This window comes from Corapipo altera, unplaced genomic scaffold (assembly GCF_003945725.1).
Source record: "Corapipo altera isolate COAL_440 unplaced genomic scaffold, ASM394572v1 45, whole genome shotgun sequence".
NCBI classification, from domain to species: Eukaryota; Metazoa; Chordata; class Aves; order Passeriformes; family Pipridae; genus Corapipo; species Corapipo altera.
In genome coordinates, this window is record NW_020884877.1 from 10,801,117 (window position 1) to 10,820,315 (window position 19,199).

At 36.8% G+C, this 19,199-nt stretch overlaps 1 protein-coding gene across 7 annotated transcripts in view; it reads left to right on the top strand.

The window, feature by feature from the left end:
- The window catches only part of ZNF385B (zinc finger protein 385B), a 167,491-nt gene that overhangs the window by 24,612 nt on the left and 123,680 nt on the right, over positions 1 to 19,199 (top strand). The window contains exons 1-2 of one of the 7 annotated variants that reach the window (XM_027637347.1): positions 15,310 to 15,810; positions 15,987 to 16,055. In XM_027637347.1, coding sequence (XP_027493148.1) covers positions 15,786 to 15,810; positions 15,987 to 16,055 — 94 coding nt within the window. In that variant the 5' untranslated portion in view covers positions 15,310 to 15,785. Of the gene's footprint in view, positions 1 to 7,344; positions 7,648 to 15,309; positions 15,811 to 15,986; positions 16,056 to 19,199 lie in introns of those variants that run through there. The other 6 variants (XM_027637346.1, XM_027637357.1, XM_027637348.1 and 3 more) reach the window with 6 other exon arrangements.

Consider the following 19,199-nt stretch of genomic DNA (forward strand, 5'->3'; position numbering starts at 1 on the left):
ACACATAAGAAAACTCACTTTGCTCCTTTCTACTTCGAAAAATTTAGCTTTTTAAAATTTTGAGGATTTACTGTTAAAATGCTTTGTAATTTTCACATGTTCAACCTATTAAAAGTATCCTATCTGGTTTTTTAACTCTTTTTTTGGTGGCTGCTCGGCATTTTGGCATGTGTGATGTTTTAATCCTGCCTTTTTCCAACAAAGAACTCATTTAAGTCTGTCTATTTTTGTGGCGTGGTTTGGGTTTTTTTTGTTTTTCTTCTTCCTGAGTGTTGCTTTAGAAACACAACGTATTTGGGATTTAGGTCTTTAACAGAAAACTAGAATTTCTGGATGAAATAGGATGTAAATATGACCAGATACTGACAATCAGTGATGGTTGGCATGAAATGGACTTTTTTTTTTTTTTTTTTTTTTTTTTTAATGAGGACGCTAGAACACAGACTGGAGCATGTGGTACAGGATTGAATATGCTGCAGATAGCATACTAGGGGTAGCAAGTGTGGATATTGGGAATGTTGTGTGGATTTATTCAACAGACTTGATGATAGATAAAGCTAAGGGAGCTGAGTGCCATTTTTCTGGAAGGTCTGTTGTCTCTAATAGGGTTATGTATGTGTAGGGGAGGACAAATGTTTAAAATGACATAAAAAGCCATGTGTTGGACACCTTGGGCATTTAGATATTCTTCTACAATTAGCTAAGAGTACTTAGAGTGCCAGTTCACTGGAGGTAAGTAGTGGCTTAATTACAGACTGCTGAGTAGAAGGCACCAACTTGTCAAATGGTTCATCAAGCAAAATCATATTATGATAATTCTGGAAAACTATCTGTTCCTCTTGAAGCATAATCCAAGATAGCTGTCTGGACTCCAAACTTGATTAACCTGCTTGGCAGCAGTCTGATATGTCAGGTGAGGATCTATCTCTTTGGCATATAAGTTGATGTGTAAATAGATTCTTGTATTCTTGTTAATATTAAGATGCCAGAAATCTGTAAGTATGGGGGCAGGAAAGGACCAACCTTATAATAAGAGCTAGCTACGAACATTGGCACGTGCAACCTCAGTCAGTGATAATCTGTGTTGAGAGTGATTTTATTTACTCGAGTTCAGCTGAACTCACAGTCTAGTACAGTAGGTCTAATTTTAGGTTTCTTTAACATGGAAAATTTCAAGGCTAGTGTAAAGCAAAGCAAAATACTAGCTGCTTGAATGTTTTCAATTTTCTGAATTACCTTGTACTGAACAGCTAATGTTTGTGTTGTGAAACAACCATCTGTTTTTATGGTTTAAAGAGAGTCTCCTTCAAATGTTAAATACTCTAAAATGTGTTAGTGAAGAGGCTGTCAGCCATTTGTCATACTACACCATTCAAAACTTTTCATGCACAGTGATAGCAAGCTGACTTTCTATTCCTCTTCATATTGATAAACTAGCAGCAAAATAAAAGCTAAAAAATTACTTAGCCTGGTTTGGTCAGTGTACTACGACTGACTGATTATTCTTTACCTGTTCTAAGGAATAAAAATGTGTTTACTTTACTGAACCATCCAGTTTTTACTGTAACTTTGAATTAAAACATTCCATGTATTTTGGGAGCAGAGATGAAAGACATAACAAAGAGTTCATCAAATGTGTATGGATGGGTGATAAATACTTTGACAGGTAGAGATGTTGCTGAATATCATGCCTCCTTGAGGAATTTCAGAACAAGATGAAGATTAAACATGGCAGTTCTCTGTTTTAGTTTGTACTGAAAGAAAGGGGAACACATCTTCTGAAAGAAACAGGTCCCTTAAACATATGGGGGTTTTTCAAGGTTGGCTTCAAAATAGTCTCTAGTGCTTTTTTAACACTGTAGGATACTGCACACAAGGCACTATGCATATGCTGTTCACCACAGTATCCCAATAGAACTTGTTGCCCAGATGGTGCAAACCATATGCCTCTTGATAGTTTATCTGTGTTTGGGAAATACTGCCTAAAAATATAAGAAAGGTCATAAGACTTCTGAAAAGCAGCTCTAGGGAGTTTCTTTTAGTTTCTTTTAAATAATGCTCTGGAGGTATTCAAGCTAGTAGTTTCCTCTGGTTTTTTTTTTTTTTCCCTCTCCTTTCTTTTTTGGGGGTGGGGGGAGGAGGGTGTGCATAAATGTCTTATGATAGAGTTATGAGGAATTAGGGAATCATACTTGCTCCAGTGCAAGGCTACAGCTCTTAAGGCATGCCTGCAGACTTCACTAGTCCACCTTTTCTCCATAGGAGTTGCTTAAGAGTAGTACAGCACTTATTCTGTCCTTCCCCTCCAGATGTCTTGATGAACCTTTTTGGAAATGTAACAATCTAGAAAGCCAGTTGATTTTTATATTTGTTCCTATGTCTTCTGTAGCTCATTTTGACTGTTTCCAGAGGCTAAAGGAGAAAATTCTTCTTGCCTATATGCAAGTTGTTAAAATACAGTTTCTATTTTGCTTACTTGGCAAAGATCCACAGAGGAAAGGTAGTCTAATAATATTACCAGCATCATGGTTCTTTGAAGTATCAACTAATTAGGAATGTGCATTGCAAAAGTTTAGACCAGCACTCAGGAAAAGAATGCATTGTGTAACAATCGCTAATTCATCAGGATAACCAAAGCTTATTTCCTTTGAGTAAAGATTTGCATATTCTCACCTACAGCAGTGTACCATATATAATACTTCTTTGCAGCTCCTCTGAAAGCACAACTCTGTTTAAAAGTAAATTAGCCAAATTGAATGGCTAATTTACTTGAGCTTCAAGTACAAAGATATCCATGCTTAGATTTCTTTGCCAGCTGGAAGAGGCTGAGAAGATGTGGTTTCCAAAATCCTGGGTATCTCATGACACCTAAGAATTTTAATGTGGTGTCATAAATCACTAACTTATTCTTGCTCCAGTGTTGTTTGCAGAATCTATTCAGATAGATCAGTTCTGTGTACTGGGGATGTGATGGGGGGACACAGCCTGTTTAGTCTGGTCACAGCTTATATCAAATACCTGAAAAGGTCTTATGCTTGCATTGCTTCCTCTTACGATTTTGATCAGAAAAAAAAAGAGTATATCTGGTTTGAATCAGAACTTACTTTTGCAAGGGAAAGATTGATATGGCATTAAATCCCTCTACAGGCTTACATTTTTCTGGATCATTTCAGCTGGATATGTGTATGCTCTTCTGTGTTTCTTCCTTTTTTCCCCTTTTTTTCACATTCTCACCTTTTAATTTTTAATTGGGTCTAATCCTCTTAGTCATTGAGTAAATATAGCTACAGTGATATAGCATTACCTGTGTACTGTGTGTGTCACTGCAGTGTGATTCACAGAATGATGTCCTTTTTGTATGGGACTTTTTAATTTGTGGATATTGTTATGTATGAGCTGCTGCAAAGACTTGACTTACACTGTGCTGCATTCAGGTTATACAGAAGTGGGAGCTTGCAGGATTGATCAACTGTATTTTATCCATATGATGCTTTCTATCCTTTCTCCCTTTTAATGAACTCATTGTTTTTAGTCTTAAATCTACTTCTAAATACTTCACAATTGGATCTATTACTCTAAATTACTTTCTGGTTTTGCAGAATATAATGATCGTGTAACTTCTCTTTATTCTCAGTTCACTGACTGTAGTCTCAAGTAGCTGCTTCTGTTACATGATAACGTTATTGAGCTATGTGTAAACCTGAGGGATGAAATGGCCCTGTTTCATATCTGACTCCTGGCGAGTGAGAACAAGTATCATCCAGAACTCTTCAAAATTTGTCTGCAGCGAAAAGCTCTTTTTGAAAGAAAAAGGAAGACACTTGACAGATGTTTGCTTGCATAAATTTGAGAGAATAAGAAAAAGCTCAAGCATTTTGGTTTGTGTTTTTTTTTTTTTTTTTGGTTGGTTGGTTGGTTTGGTTTTTTTCATATTACAATTTAACATGTGCATACAAGTTTTTTTCATAAAAGTTTAAAGCATTCACATAGCCTTCTAAAGAAAGGTTACCTTGTACAAGATAAACCGCATTCATGGTAAGATTCTTAACACTGACTCAGTGCAGAACTGTACTTGTTCTGTATATTCTAGAACCAGGACATTTCAGTGGAGATTTTCAAAGGTGTATTTTTCCAACCTAAACTTTGAAGAAGAAAGGATGGAGACAAAATTTTGAAAATAATGGAAACTTTCCTTGCATGCAATAACATTTTTATTTTTTGAACAAATACATACACCACAAGAAGTGAACAGTTATAGTAAAAACTGTGTTACTGTATGCAAGATGGGCATACTTTAAAATCTCTGTGCATGTTTGCCACCAACGTTTTCTTTTAAGAAACCTTTAGAAGGGGCTGAACAAAGCTTTTCAACACAAATCATTTGCTTTACCAAATGTTCAGGTCTCCAGATCCCAGGAAGATGGGGGCTGGGACTTCTCTGTAGGAACAGGCAAACTTCTGAGGGCTGGCATGGTTGGGTCTCTGGCTGCATGCACAGGTTCTCCCCAGGATTGGACCAGTCAGAGTATGTTGCCACAAGCCCTCCTATGCCCAGGGTAGGTATTTTTTCAGACATGCTTTGCATCTGCTGCTCCCATCAGTTGTTGGGAAACCATTGCTGCTTATAATCAGGCCAACTTTTAATTTAGATGCAGAGCTTTAGGCAATGAAGGTTATTTTAAAATTTCAGCTCAGGTTTTCTTGATTCCTAAATTAGTAGCAAGAGATTGCGTCAAGGACTCCTTTGTCCTGTGTATGCAACTAAGACAGCACTTTGTAGTAGAAGGGAGTTTATAATTATTTTGTTTGTTAAAACAAAACTGAAACTTGGGCAGTGATTTCTTTTTATTTGTTTGAAGGTTAATTTCCTTTCTAGGCTGGCAGCTGGGATGCCTAAGGGTGCAGGCGCAACGTGTGAGTCCTTGCTGCGCTCAGTTGTTCCTTCTGGGTGTGTCCATACTAAAAACAATTGTGGTGATGTCAGGAGTACACTTTTGAGGCAGGTGTTCTGATTTTCCACACTTACCCTGCTTTGGTTCATATTTGAACAGTCTCAGACTTTACCAAGTTTTCTTTCCTTTGGAAGACAGTGAACCAAATCATGCAGTTCAGGAGTGTCTGTATCTCATGCTGCAGTGATAATGTGCTAATGCAGTACCAGGCTGGTGCTTTCCAAAATAAGCCCCCTTGGAAAGGCTTTGGTGCTGTTTCAGGTACTCAACAGCAGCTGTCTGCTCCAGTAGTCTGCCTTCTGGTCCACACAGCTTCCTAATGCAGATGTTTGCCTCTGCCAATTTTAGATGTATCCAAATCAACTGAGTTTCATTAAGAACTTTAAGATAATTGAAATAATTACTGAATTATATTATATCTTTCTGCAATCAAACTTAAGAGGTTTCTGACAAGCCAGGATTCTTTAATGTTACCTATTTTATCATTATATAATTATGTTTGTATGTACAACTTGTAAAATCATGTAATATGAAAATACTTTTGTTTCAAAATCTTTTACTTTAGAGAACAAAACCTATAACAGTGCTGTTGAAATAAAAATTTACAGAAAACAAAGGCAGTAGAGGAGGTTGTTTATGGTATAAAAATACATTAAAAAGTAACAAATACCAAAGCCCTAAGCAGATTAAATTTTCAGATGAAAATGTCATCTTAGCTCAGCTGAGTCAAGGATCTTGGTTCCTGGCCTTGAAATATGATACTTAAGCTTAAATGATTTAGTGTGACAGTCTCTAGCTTAGGTTTTCAGGATCACCAGTATTTTGTTTTTTAAAGCAATTAGGTACCTGTACTCTACAATTATTTTTAATAATTATTTTTATTTGATGTGATGTATATCTTAATGTATTGTTTATATTTTTTTCTTTGTTTGATGACAGAGCTGTCAGGTGTATGAAACAAATACATGACTATGAACTCAGAATACTTGATCAGTGAATTGTATTTGAGGTGAACTCTGTACAAATACTAAAATGTTAAACATGGGCTAGAGTTAGGAATGTGATGAGATGCTCTATCCCACCATATAAATGACTTGAACTTATTTCTGAAGTTTTTTCCATTTACATACCTGTGCCAGAGAACCAAGCAGACTTTCTCTTGGTAATATACTTACCTGGATAATGACAGGAGTATTCTAGTGTTGCTTGTGAATACTGCAGTTGTTTTGGGGAGGATTACTAGCACTGCTTGTGGTTTCATTGTTTGCATCCCTCATTGTTCCTGCCTGACAGGGTGGTAGGTGTACACAAAGTTGTGTGCTGCTCTGGTTCCCAGGCTGAAAAAGGGACCTTGTATTTGAAGACTTTTGCTTTTGAAAGCTGAATATGTGTGCACTCTTGCCTGGAAAGAACTGCTCTACTGCGCAGCTCCCTGAGACAGCCTTTGGCCCTCCAGAGTATTTGGGTAGTAGAGGAAAAGAATAAAGTGTAGACAGCAAGTTGTATATCTAAGAAAACAGAAATATTTTCTGTATGAGTTACCCTGGACCCCTTTATAAAGAGCCGAGCCTCCCCCCCCTCCCCACTTTTTCTTATCTACAGGTTTAGCAACATACCTTAAATGGAATACACACCTTCCCCACATTTATATAAAACTGTTCTTTTTGCAGCTTGATTCATTTATCACGATGAGGTTTTTATTCTCTAGGGTAAGTTAATATTTCAGGCTCTTGGATTGTTGTTCAGGAACTGTCATTTACCATGTATTTATGTAGCTCCCACAAAACTAACTTCTAGCTGGTGTTTCTCTGTACAATAGTTTGAATTGTGAAGTATTGATGGACTCCTATAGATAATACACAATGCTTGTATGAAGGCTGAAGATTTGGGTATATGTAAAATGAAAGCATTCATTGGTCTCATTAATACAGTCTACTGTCTTCCACTGTTTCCGTAACATCTCTTGTTGGCATCCTTTTTGCTGAATAGTTGTATTTAAGGCAGTGGGTACTGCTATGGGCACTGGAAAGTAAAAAGCTCTGGAACCAGTGTTTAGTAAAATAGAAGAAATGTATTTGAAAATAATCGTAACCTCTGCTAGAGATGCAATAATAAATCTACTTTAAAATAGAGAGCTTGCAGAACAAAATAATGAGTTGTTGCAAGATGCTGTGCACAGACTGTGATATATTGCCAACTTATTATTTCTGAGCTCTGTGGTGTGTCAAAAATGCGTGTATTTCTATATTAAGCAACACCTCTGCAGTTTGGAAGCTTATTTGTTAGAACTGGTCTTTGGCTCATGCTGTGTAGCATTTTAAAAAAGAAAATGCAGTTTTAATAGTAAGGATTAGTTGTCTTCTAGTAACACTTTAGTCTCTTTGCTCTGTAGGTGTGAAGCATCCATTAACTTCTGACTACGTCTTTGAAGATGGGATTATGAATCAACCAGCTGTTCTACGGGTCTTGGAAGAAAAAGGACTGAGGAACGACAGACAGGATTATCAATTAAGTAAAGAAAAAAAGAAGATACTGTTTTCCTTCTGTGAAGTGTGCAATATACAGCTGAACTCTGCAGCTCAAGCTCAAGTTCATTACAATGGGAAGTCTCACCTGAAAAGAGTGAAGCAGCTAAATAATGGAAAACTCCCTACAAGTACAGCTCCTGGCACTTTGTTTGCAAGTACAAGCACAGGTACATAATTAGTTTGAGATGTTGGATTTTGGTCCAGAAGTCTGAGGAAGCTTTTAAGATCTACCTTCCCCACCCAACATAAGCATTAAACTTAATATAGATTAATACTTGTAGTTAATAATATTTTACCATGTTCAGAATTGCTGGTGTATTTCTCTTCCTGTGAGACCAGTTGTATTGAGGCAGTATTGCACTAATGTGTGATTAATTACTGTGTTGTACCCTGAGATATGGTCTATTTAAAAGTAACTGTTGTGGATCCAAATAGTTACAAATTTTGTCATCTGCTTTTGCTCCCAAAATAATGTTCTGGAGGGATGTTGTGTGTAGAGGAGAAACTTTTAAAGGGAATCTAGTAGTAGGACAATGGAGGAGGAGAGCTGGAATTTACAGGCCTGGCCCTTTCATTATTCCTACTTTCAGTTGTCAGGGTTTTAATTACTCTTATTCACGGAATCATTTAGGTTGGAAAAGACCTCTAAGTGAGAAGTAATTTAAAATAAGACTTTTTACTTACTGGGCAAAACAAAAGTCCCAAATGCTTGGTCAAAATGCATTTAGCATGCATAATGTAAAGAGAAAAAGCACGTAATGTGTTTTTCTGGGTTTTATTTATTTATTTATTTTATTTCACATTGCTATTCTGAGAAAAATAACAACGGATCTCAAATCTTCATAGAAGAGTTTTCTGAATTGTATTAAAGATTTTTTTAATTATTGTTAGTCACATGAGGGCATTTACCTTGGGTTCTTTTGTTTTGTATATAAACAGTCAAACTGCATTAAAGGATTTAGCTTTTTGTTATTTCTGATTTTGATTTTTAACTGAATTTGACTTATTTTGATGTCTGTAGTATTGTTTTGTTTGATTTAGAACCAAGTAGTGTAAGGGTATCACTAGTGTAAAGCCTGTGGTCCATAATCTTAAATTCCTATTGAATAACATCTAGATCAATTAATTGTGTGCATTCTTGAAATAGATTAATTAAGATTCCTCTGTGTGCTGATAGAAAACATTTTCAATGTTTGCATTATATATTTTTGTTGCTTTTTGTTAACTGAACCTCCTCATCTGATGTCTTTGCTGTCATTCCTGGGGATCAGAGCTGATGCTCTGGCACCACTGCTTAAAGAAAGCTTTGATGCTCAGAATACATTTGTGTTTGCTGAAGCACATGCTTTGGAGTTACTGTATAGCTTAGGAGTTGAAATTCATGTTTCTTTGTGCTTTGTTCACCAGTCTCTACAGTGGACTATATCCTAGTTATGTCCTAGTTACGCTGGTCTATCCCAGTGTATGTTGAAATAGGCATTCTGTTTTCTTCATAGCTGAAGGATAGTGTGTTTATAGCATTTAAAAAAAAGAAATGCCTTGTATAAACAGTTTATTATTATTATGATTATGTAGACGATTTAATATACTGCTTAAGAACTAGTAGGAGAATAAGATTTACTGAAATGTAGTTCTCAAAGAACACTTTACAAAAATAAGTAGAAATTAATTTTCTTATAAATTGACATTAACCAGGCTCAGTTTTGATCCATGTCCTCTGGAGTGTTATTACTGCTTGTAGTGGAAGTCTTCCTTCCCCATTTCTTCAGCTACCATTGTGAACAGAGGTAATTGTGCAGATGGTGAGAGAGCAATTATATTAATCTCACCTCACCAGTGAACAGACTTTATTCTACATACCAAGGAAGTAAATAGCCCCCCTCAGACTTCACTGTTATAACTACCTACCCTTCTAACAAACCAACTAATGAACAGCTCAGCACACCTCAGGAAACTTTTTGCAAAGGTTCCTGCTAATGTGAGGTTGGAGTTTTCCTCTGTGTTCATAAGATGAATGTGAAATTAATAATATTCCCACTGGAAGATAAGGTGACTGTAAAATACACGACTCTTAAATTTTCATCGACAGTACAGAAACCAGGATTACAGACCTATCAGAACTGTCTTGATCCTGTGTGACAGAATTGATCTGTGCACCATCCCTGACACCAGACTCCTTGACTCTTGGTGAACTTTTTTCTAAATGGAGATGAACACAAAGGAGTCATGAGACATATTTTCATATTCATTCTCTTTGGATGTCCTCTCTGGTGGCCCCAGGTTGTTATAAAATATCCTTTTAATTTTTGACTACCACTGTGTTTTACAGCTATAACCTCGATTTGTTGCTCATAACTTTCAGTAATTGGTAACAGTCATTGTTGTACCACTACTGGAGTGTGTCGTGGGTTGCACCTTTATTAAGATTTGATAATGGTGTAATTCCGGGTCCTGGCAATAATACTCTGCAGTGTATAGATGAGGGGCTTTTATATATTTAAAGTCTAAATATCTTTTTTAGAGATAGGTTTAAAGTTACTTCTCTATATTTAGAGTAAGGGTACTATGGTCACAGGATTTAAAAAAATATTTAGCAAAATATTTTTCTGAAAAACTTACTCTATTTTTAGTTTATTTTGGCTCACTACATGATTACTGAAATACAGAAGCTCTTCTGCTATTGTATCTCTACCTGCAATTTAAATTACTTCATAGCAAGTAAAATAAAGTTCTAGAGCTGCTTTCCTTTATGTTACCAAACTCAAGAAATTAATTGACTACATTAGGCGACTTTGGTGATTCGATCCATTCATTGAACTCCTCCTTCTCTTTACATCAGTGTTGAAAATTACGTGTTTGAAAAAGAGTATTCTACTTAGACAGTATATTGCACATGGTGTTAAAGCCTTCACTATTGCTTATGTTAGTGATTGTTCATTACCAGTCATATGCATCATGCCTTACTGCAGCTCAGGCTGAAGTTTGTCAGCAATGCCATTTCCAGGGATCATCCCTACCCTTGTGACAGGCATAAGTGAGGTATGGATGGTCTGTTGCCAGAAAAAAAAGGAATGTAAGAGAGAATGTGTGTTTCCTTTTGCAGCTTAAATTGGTAAATTTTTTTCAGTTATTTCCTGTAAGGAAAAAGGAAAATAAAGGATGGTTTCCTGCAACCTTGGGGAAATGTATTTTGGAGTGAGCTTGTTTAAAACTTTTCATCAGCAGGTCTTGCTGGAGCCTGAAGCGGCAATCTCGTGGAGCAGGTCACAACTGTGTGGGGTACCTGAAACCCCACCTGCCACAGCTCAAGGCTCAAGTATCCGCTCCTCAGAGGGGCCCGAACCACTTTGGAGAATGTGGTACGAACTTGGCTAATTGCTAAATCAAGACTGCTCGCTTCCCTTCTTCTGAGAGACAGCTAATGAATTAATTGTTCAGGAGATGAAGACAGGAGGGAGGCAGTATTTTGGAGCGTGGGAAGGCAGCGGGAGTGCGGGATGGCAAGGCTTCCACGAGATGGTGCTGCAGCCCGGGCCATGGAGAGACGAGCCGCGGCTGCTGCCTCTGGGGCTCGCTTGAGCCTCGTTTGTTAACCGAGCTATTGATAGGGATAACTGCGAGTGGCTTGCTGATATATGCAAATATATGTGGGCAATTTTATGGATGACTTCGTTTTATTCCTTCCACTTCTCCTTTGGAGGTGACACCGATTTTGCTCCACGAGTTCTTTGCTTATTCCTTGGTATCTCCTGGTGAATCTCCTGATTCTCTCTCCTTTGCCCCCATGCTAACATGGGAACGGTTAGTGTAGTTTTAAGTAGATTAGAAATAACCTATTGAAGTCCAAATTTTACAGATCCTGGAAACGAGTAGTTTCATTTTTGCTACATAAGGTGTCCAAATTTACAAGTGGGCACAGCAGAATCACTTTTTCCTGGGTCCTGGGCTATTTTAAAGACCAGATGTGCTTTAGGGTCCAGGTGGCACTCCTTAATGCCAGTGTGAAGGTCTTGCTGGAGGTTTGGCTGGAGGTGTGATTGGGATGTCAGTGCATTGTGGTAGCAGCTCTGTGTTTTTGCTCTTGCAATCTCTAACCTTGCAGGACAGTTTTGGAAATGCAGTACCCAATACCATTCTTTGTAGGGAACAGTCCTACGAGTTAATGTGTTAACCCTACAGTACTGAGGAAATAATTGCAGGATGATTTCCTGGGAGATAATAAACACATAGTTGTGTGATCTGGTTCACAGCAATGACAGCCAGGGATTTGTTAATATAGCCAAACAAACAAAAAAATAAATAAATGACTAGACTTCAGTTGTGTTTGTGAATTAAATCAGGTCTCAAAAAGGGCCTGGTAGTGGAATGGAGAAGGTAAAACAGTAGTCTTGGGCATGGGAGGAGAATGAGGGAGAACAGAGAAGGCAGGGTTTCTTTCCCTTTTGGCAATAGAAATTAGAACTTCTTTGCCTCCTTGTGCAATGCCATATAATAATAATACCATTTGGAAGTCTAGGCATCCTATCAAGTCAATAGAGGCAGGGAGGCTTACAATTGATAGCTCAGAATTATATTTCATAGGATCCATGGACTGTATAGCTAACTTGCATATTAGCTTTCCAAATTAAATATATAGAGATAGAAAGTGTGAATAGTGTCTTCAGCCAAAAGGTAAAAATGATTATTGGTAGATGTTGAGAAATTATACTGAAAATATTCCAGATAGCTTTAAATCTACATCCCCACTTTTGGCCTCGTGCGTACAAGGAAGACTTTTTTTAAAATGAAACCGTAAAAGAAATTAGCTTGCCAGATGACTAGGTCAGTGCAGGATTAAATGATGGGTGGTCATAACAGAACAAAACTGCAGTGCATTGCTCTGATTTCAGTGGAGCTTTTCCTTGGTTATTGAAAGAAGAATCTAATCCTAAATACAGGTCTTTGTTTATAGCTTTGAATCCTTAACTGGTCCAAGACTATCTTTCTGTCAGGTAGCTTAGTTGTCATCTAAGACTGCTTTGTGCCAATGTGGCAGGGAACAGAATTCTTTTTACTTTGATCTAGGTCCTCAATTCCTTCTCAATGTTTGTCTTTCATTAATCTAAAACAAGAACAATCTGATTTTTATTGCAAATCTTTATGAACTATTCTACCACGTGCTCAGAGGAACGGTAAGCAGCAATCAAAAGTGTCTTGAAAAAGTTTGTGAGCTGAGTCCTATTAAATGTGTGCATGCATAGCTATAGAATTAGTGCATAAGTCTGTAGAAAAGAGGAGAAGAAGGATAGTAGAAAGCACTGTGGTCTTACTCTTTTTTTTTTATCTTATGCCAAAACCTTAGGCTTGTAGGTCAGCACTTGTTCTGCCCTCCATGTCTGCTGCCTACAGCCCAACCTTTTGGAAAGCAGTTTCAAGGTGCTGTTGTGAGGGCACAAAGTGGAACAAGTCCTTGTCACTTCCCTTCTCTTTACCCCCTAGAAAGGGAGGTTGCTCCACACTTTGCTATTCTACTCTAAGTAAAATCCATTTTTCTTTTGTAAAAGATTAGACTCTTTTGCTAAAAAGGAAAACTGTTACTTTCTCCATAATAATACCAATGATAACAAAAAGAGTTATGTGCATGGAATGCAGCTTAGCTTAGTGGGCTATTGAGAAACTATTAGTATTTCACTTCTCTACAGGGTATGTTGACTTCTTATTCAGTAGTCTGTTGAACAGGACTGAATTTTGTAGATGGTACCACGTTTTTTGTGTCATTCGAGTCTCTTCCCCCTTTTATGTAAGAAGTAAGTGATGCTACATAAGTTAACATTTTTCTTACAATATGAAATGTATTTATAAGTGATTGCTATTTTTCTTTCACAGAAGTCATGGTAGAATCATAGAGTATGCTGAGTTCAAAAGGGACCCATCAGGATCGTGATTAGCTGCTCTGAAATAAGGGGATTTATTATATTTTGATGTGCTTGGTACTCCTTACAAAATGTTGATGATGAGAGTTAATATCAAGGGCCAGAGCTGATATGAAAGTTGTTTTCTTATTTGTCAGTTATTACACACTGTATCCATAATACTTGGTTCTGCATTTGAGTAGTTGCACTGAGAAAGTAATGGTAAAATTAATAAAAATAGTAAGTAGATGATATATACAGTCACTGGTAGTCTTCAGGAAAAAAGATGAGAAAATTACAGTTTCACTGAGGTTGGTTGTTTTTAAGTAATTGGTAAGTTGCATTAGAGCAAAACATTCAAAAATTCCCTAATGGCAAATAGAAAACCCTAACTCTTTTGAATTTTGTAAAGGCTATCAAACCAATTATTCATTTGTAGCCTCCACTTGGTGGAGAGCACATTAATGACATTTGTAAGCAAACAAACAGTATATAACTAGTATGGAAAAAAAGTTGTTTATGGGGGTGGTGCTTTGGGTGAAGTGTGAAAGGATTTCAAAATAAAATTGGCTAATACATTTGACATTCTTTGCCAGTACTTTGCATAAATATATTCTTGTAGCAAAATTCCTTCCTGGAGAGTTTAATCTCACTTTGAGGGCAGTTATGCTGTGGTAAAGAACCAGCGTTTAAGACATCAGATAATCAGATGTTCTAGAGTTTGGGACCAAAAATACAGCTGTTCACCAGCCATGGTTTCAAGCTGAGGATGGCTGCAGGATTGGTAATAATACAACTTCTGCTCCGGTTGGAGTGTCTCCCTTGTCATTTAAACAGTTTGGGAAATGGCCTGGAGAGCTTCTTAAATCAGTTGAGTTCATGTTGCTGCAAGTATTTCTTCACTGTCTCATGGAAGGATGTGATCCACAGTTTATGGGTGTAGATAGACAGCTGAGATGAAAATGGACCTATAAATGCAGACTTTTTTATTCATGTGCATTTCTAACCATGATTTCTATGTTAAAACTACTGAAAAATTAAAATAATAAAGTCAGATTTGTTTATTATTTTTATCTCACAAAAGGAAAAACTGATACTGTCTCTGTATGGTGAGTTTCCCCATCTGGGATCAGATCCTGTCAAAATTTCTTTCATGGTTGTCTCATGACACAGCAGTATTTTGGATAACTGTACAGGTATCATAATAAAAAACTCCCATGTTTTTCCATTTCTTTTAAAAACTAAACCTAGTTATGATTACATCTGATTCTTGTAGTGGGTGTCTCTCTGTGTGAGTATGGACAGTGACATGTGTCCTCTTACTTTTTTTTGGGAAAGAAAACCTATGAAGTACCTGAAAAGACAAAAAGATTTACACAGTGAGAAGTCTATGTGGGAGTAGGAAGAACATGAATTTAATAAGCCATGGACATTTTTCATACTAAGTAATAAAAAATTACTGGGTTTTTTTTAAAGACAAAGGCATTTCTTCATGTAATGTCATACTTTTAGTGTTTTTTTGTTTTGATTTTTTTGGGGGTTTTTGTTGGGTTTGTTTGTTTGTTTCTTTCTTTGTTTTGTTTTGTTTTTTTGTGCAGGTACTTAGTCTGATAGACCGTACAGGTCTTAACTGGGTCAGTATTCTAAATTTTTTCATCCAAATATTTATTCTTCTTTTTAATAGATATCCTATTTTTTAATGTAGAATAGAGTTTGTCTGTTATGTGGTTAAAAAGTACTTATTTGTTAATTTGCATAATTGTGAATTAATCTTATTTTAAAAAGCTGTAAGAAGTAATTAATTTTTACTGCTGAATTTTTTTTTTCCCTAATCACGAACCTCATCACAATACAGACTGCTGATTCTCCTCTGTCTTGTGCTCATTGTGGGAAAGACAGAGCTATTTTTAACATTTACACAGTCTAGATAGATGATTCCTCATTCTGTGTGGTTTGGAGCTGAATCTGTACAGCCTTTCATAATCATATTCTTTTATTTTTCTGTGGTTTGTTTGAATTTGATCACTGTAGCTGATTCCATGCATTGATAATGACGGCTTGGGTTGCCTGATTCTCAGCATAAATTCACGCAGACTTCTACTTTGACAGTGCTCTGTGTTTCGGTACGCATGAAGATACAGAACTGAAATTGCTTTGCTTTCTTTACAAATGACTCAGAGCGTGCTTGTCCTTCCCTAAAATGTTGCCAGCGTGTGAAGGATTTTCAATGAGCAATGCAATAAGCCGGCATCTGGGAAGGTTTGAGGCTGCACTGGTATAACAGTGTACTGTCACACAGATGATCAGGGCTGGAGCCAAGACTCTGTAGCACCGTAGATCATATTGGTCACGTATTGGAAGTTTTGTTTATGTAACTTGGTTGCTGTTTAACCTGCATAAATAGTATTGCCATAATGTGGAGTGGACTTCCCAGTAGAGGTGAGTCTCTTTTTTATTATTAAACTTCACTGAATTGCTTTGTGCTATGACATTAAGTGTTACATGTTTGGCATTATTTCTGTGTGCATGTCATTTCTGTTTTAGTTATTCCAGTGGAAAGGGTAACAAAAATGGCAATGCATATAATGCATCTTTTTCTTTTCTTCTTATTTCAGTATTAAAAGTAACTAAATATGTGGCAAGCTCCCTTTCCTTGCTTGCTGTTTGCAGAGGGCATCTTTCCAGTAGGTGACTTCCTATGCATTTTAAATTTTTTTTGAATGTCAGTGATGCTGTGTTATTGTTGTAGAAAGAAGCTTATTAGCAGTGTGACTAAATATCTCTTACCATAACTTGCATTCTGGCTTTTTAATTCTCAAAGTGTAGTTACAATGATGTGTGAAACACAAGAACTGTCGGATTCTCCAGATAAACTAAGTACAGAATGAAATAAATTGTATGCTGGGTTTGACGTTTTAGATATGTCTGTCATTGTTAATATTAAAAGTTATGACCTGTCATGCCCAGGATAGCTCCCAGTAATTCATTTGCACTGACAGCTTGCTTTGAGAGGGGTATAAAATTAGTGTCGCTTCTCCCTAACCAGTTAAATTTGAGATTTAGTGCAGCAAGTTTTATTTAAGGGAACAGATAGTGTGTTAAAGGTAGTCCATGAAGTTCTAGTAGTAAATCTTTAAGCTTGAAAGAAGCATTATCATAAACTAAACAGACTTTGTACCTATGTGTTTAAAAAAAGGGTTTTTTATTGAGAATTTCACCTATAGCAGAACACAAAAAATTAGTTCAGCTGAGTTACTTATTAAGCATTGCTGTTTTGCTAATATGTTTAATTTGTGAGGTGAGACCTGCTATGATTATATTTGCGTATGCTGACAGTAATTTTTTTAAAAATAAAACAGGGAAAAATGTTGAAAAATATTATTTAAATGTTTTTCTCTCTTGCTGTAGAAATGTCTGTGCTTACTATGTAAAGACTGCTGTGGGTTTTTTTGGTGGTTTTTTTAATGAGGAACTAGGACAGCTCATGCTTTTTCCTGCTAAATATATTTATGAGGCAGCTGTTTTATAGCTTTCAGCTCCAAAGTTATAGATAAGTGTGTATTTGTTTGACAGAAGATTCGAGAATTTCCATTTACTGCCAGTACATGTAAAGCTTGGCTAAGCAGACTGCATCAGGAGCACACACCATTTGTATTAGCCAATCTGTCTTTGCAAGTCCCAGGGCCACTATCTTGCTAGAAGCCACTGTGTGCTTTTGAAAGCATGAAATTAGTTTTATACTGAGCACACAGCTTCTCGTTTAGCAGTTCTTTTTATGGTAATGGTCAATTTATGGTTCAGTGCCAGAATTTTGGTGTTCTGTCAAAGCTGATAGCTTCTGCTAAGGTGTTCTTTGGAGATAAAGACAAACAAACAAAATCCAAAACAACACCTCTCCACCCCCAAAAAATCCCAACAAAAATGCAGTTTGTCGTGGGTATCCTAAGGAGATGCTAATAAAGTTCTCCCCAATGAGCTAACTACTGACATTTCTGATAGCATTTTGGAGTTAGTTTGCTGTAGTCTTTCAGATAACATTTGCATTCATCACATAAAATTATTAAATTCATTGTCACTTTTTTACACTTCATGAGTTTGGAGGGGAGGTTATGACATGGAAAATTGCTCTCTCTTGATGCTAATTTGCTCTATGTGCTTATTTAATGATCAAGGATAAAATACACTTGAAAAATGTACATGAACCACCCTAAACATTCAGGAGAGATAATTTTTAGATAGCAACTTTAGAATACATTGCAAACTTTGCTCTTTCTTAAAATCTGTAGATGTCAAAATAAGTTATTTGTAAATAACTTTGTAAAATGGTCTTTAATACATATAACTCATAAACTGATAAACCAACTTTCTTACCTCTGTTTTGTTCTTGGAAGAGTTTCATTATTTTTTTTAACTCTACCAGATTTCTGACTGCTCCCTCACTAGCAGCTATGTTTAATGAAAGATTGAGGGGGTTAACATTGTCCACTATTAGGCTTCACTTGGGTTACTTTGTCCAGCCTACCTTAATCTCTCTCGTATAGTAGGCAATTTAAAATTGCTTTGCTTTTAATCTAGGACATCACAATTCTGACTTGATCCTGTAATAACCACTTTTAATGATCTGCTTCCTTGCTCAGTTCTGTCTCCAAGGGGCAAAATTTGACATGGCATTTTGTGTGGAAAATGTAGTGGGCTCTAGATCTGGTGATGTTTCTTTTGTTAAGTGCTGAGGAGAGATCCTGATCAGCTACTGATATGCCTTCACGGGAAAAGAAGCTGCAGGTCATAGCTTCCAGAATTTTACTTAAGAAGCAAATGTAAGCTGGTGTACCAGTCTTTCATTATTGCATCATCATGGAGGAGAAAGAGAAATAGAAGCTATGGAGACTACTGCCTTTTGTCACAGGTGCTTGGAAGGTGCAGCAGAATATCACCAACAAAGCTCCTTTTTTGAAACCGTGGTGTTTGGATCCTCCTGTAGTCACACAATAGATGCAGACTGACAGCTTTAAAAAAGTATATTGCTGTCATTTTAGGACCTTTGAATAAATTTTCTTGCTGTTCTTCAGTGTGTGTTTAAAGGCTACCAGGCCAAAAATACTGTTATGAACATTTGGAAAACAATGTGTGACATGTCACTACCATGACATATAAAACATGTTTTATTTCTCTAAGTACTTGAGCTTTTCTTTGTCCTTTTATTCTTTTGGGGATTCCTTTTATGCATGCTTTTTGTCTCTATGAATTGTGATTGTCACATTTCAATCTGGTTAGTTCTTTGTTCCAAGATGATGTTGTTTGCAAGGTGCTTTCAGCTTCAAAGATCTTGCATCCTCTTCCAAGTCTTTCTTGCTGCGTATTTTCTCTCCTGCCATTTCACATTGGCAGTTAAAGTGAGAGGCAAGATCTGGTGTGCCTGTTATGCTGGACAAAACGACTTCACTTCCTGGTATGGAGCTTTACTCTTTCTGTATCCATTCTATAGCCATTTCTATATCAAATTGTCAGTTATCACGTGGCACCATAATTTTAATTTCTTCTCCTTTTGATACTTAAAAGAAAATTCAGGGAGAAAAAAACTCTGAGACAATTTAGTTTCAAAGGTGAGATAAGGAAAGAGTTTTAATTTGTGCCTAGGCATAAGATTACAAGACGCGGGCACAAGTCCCTCTCTACAGATGTTAAAGTTTATAATATTGTCTGTCCAATCCCAGATGTTTCCAGCCTATGGCTTTTGCCCTGATCCACCCTCGGTCACATTCCTTGGGAATTGGGGCTGGGGTCTCTGAGACCCTCTCTTCATCAGTCTTCATCTTCTTTGGGGTTCA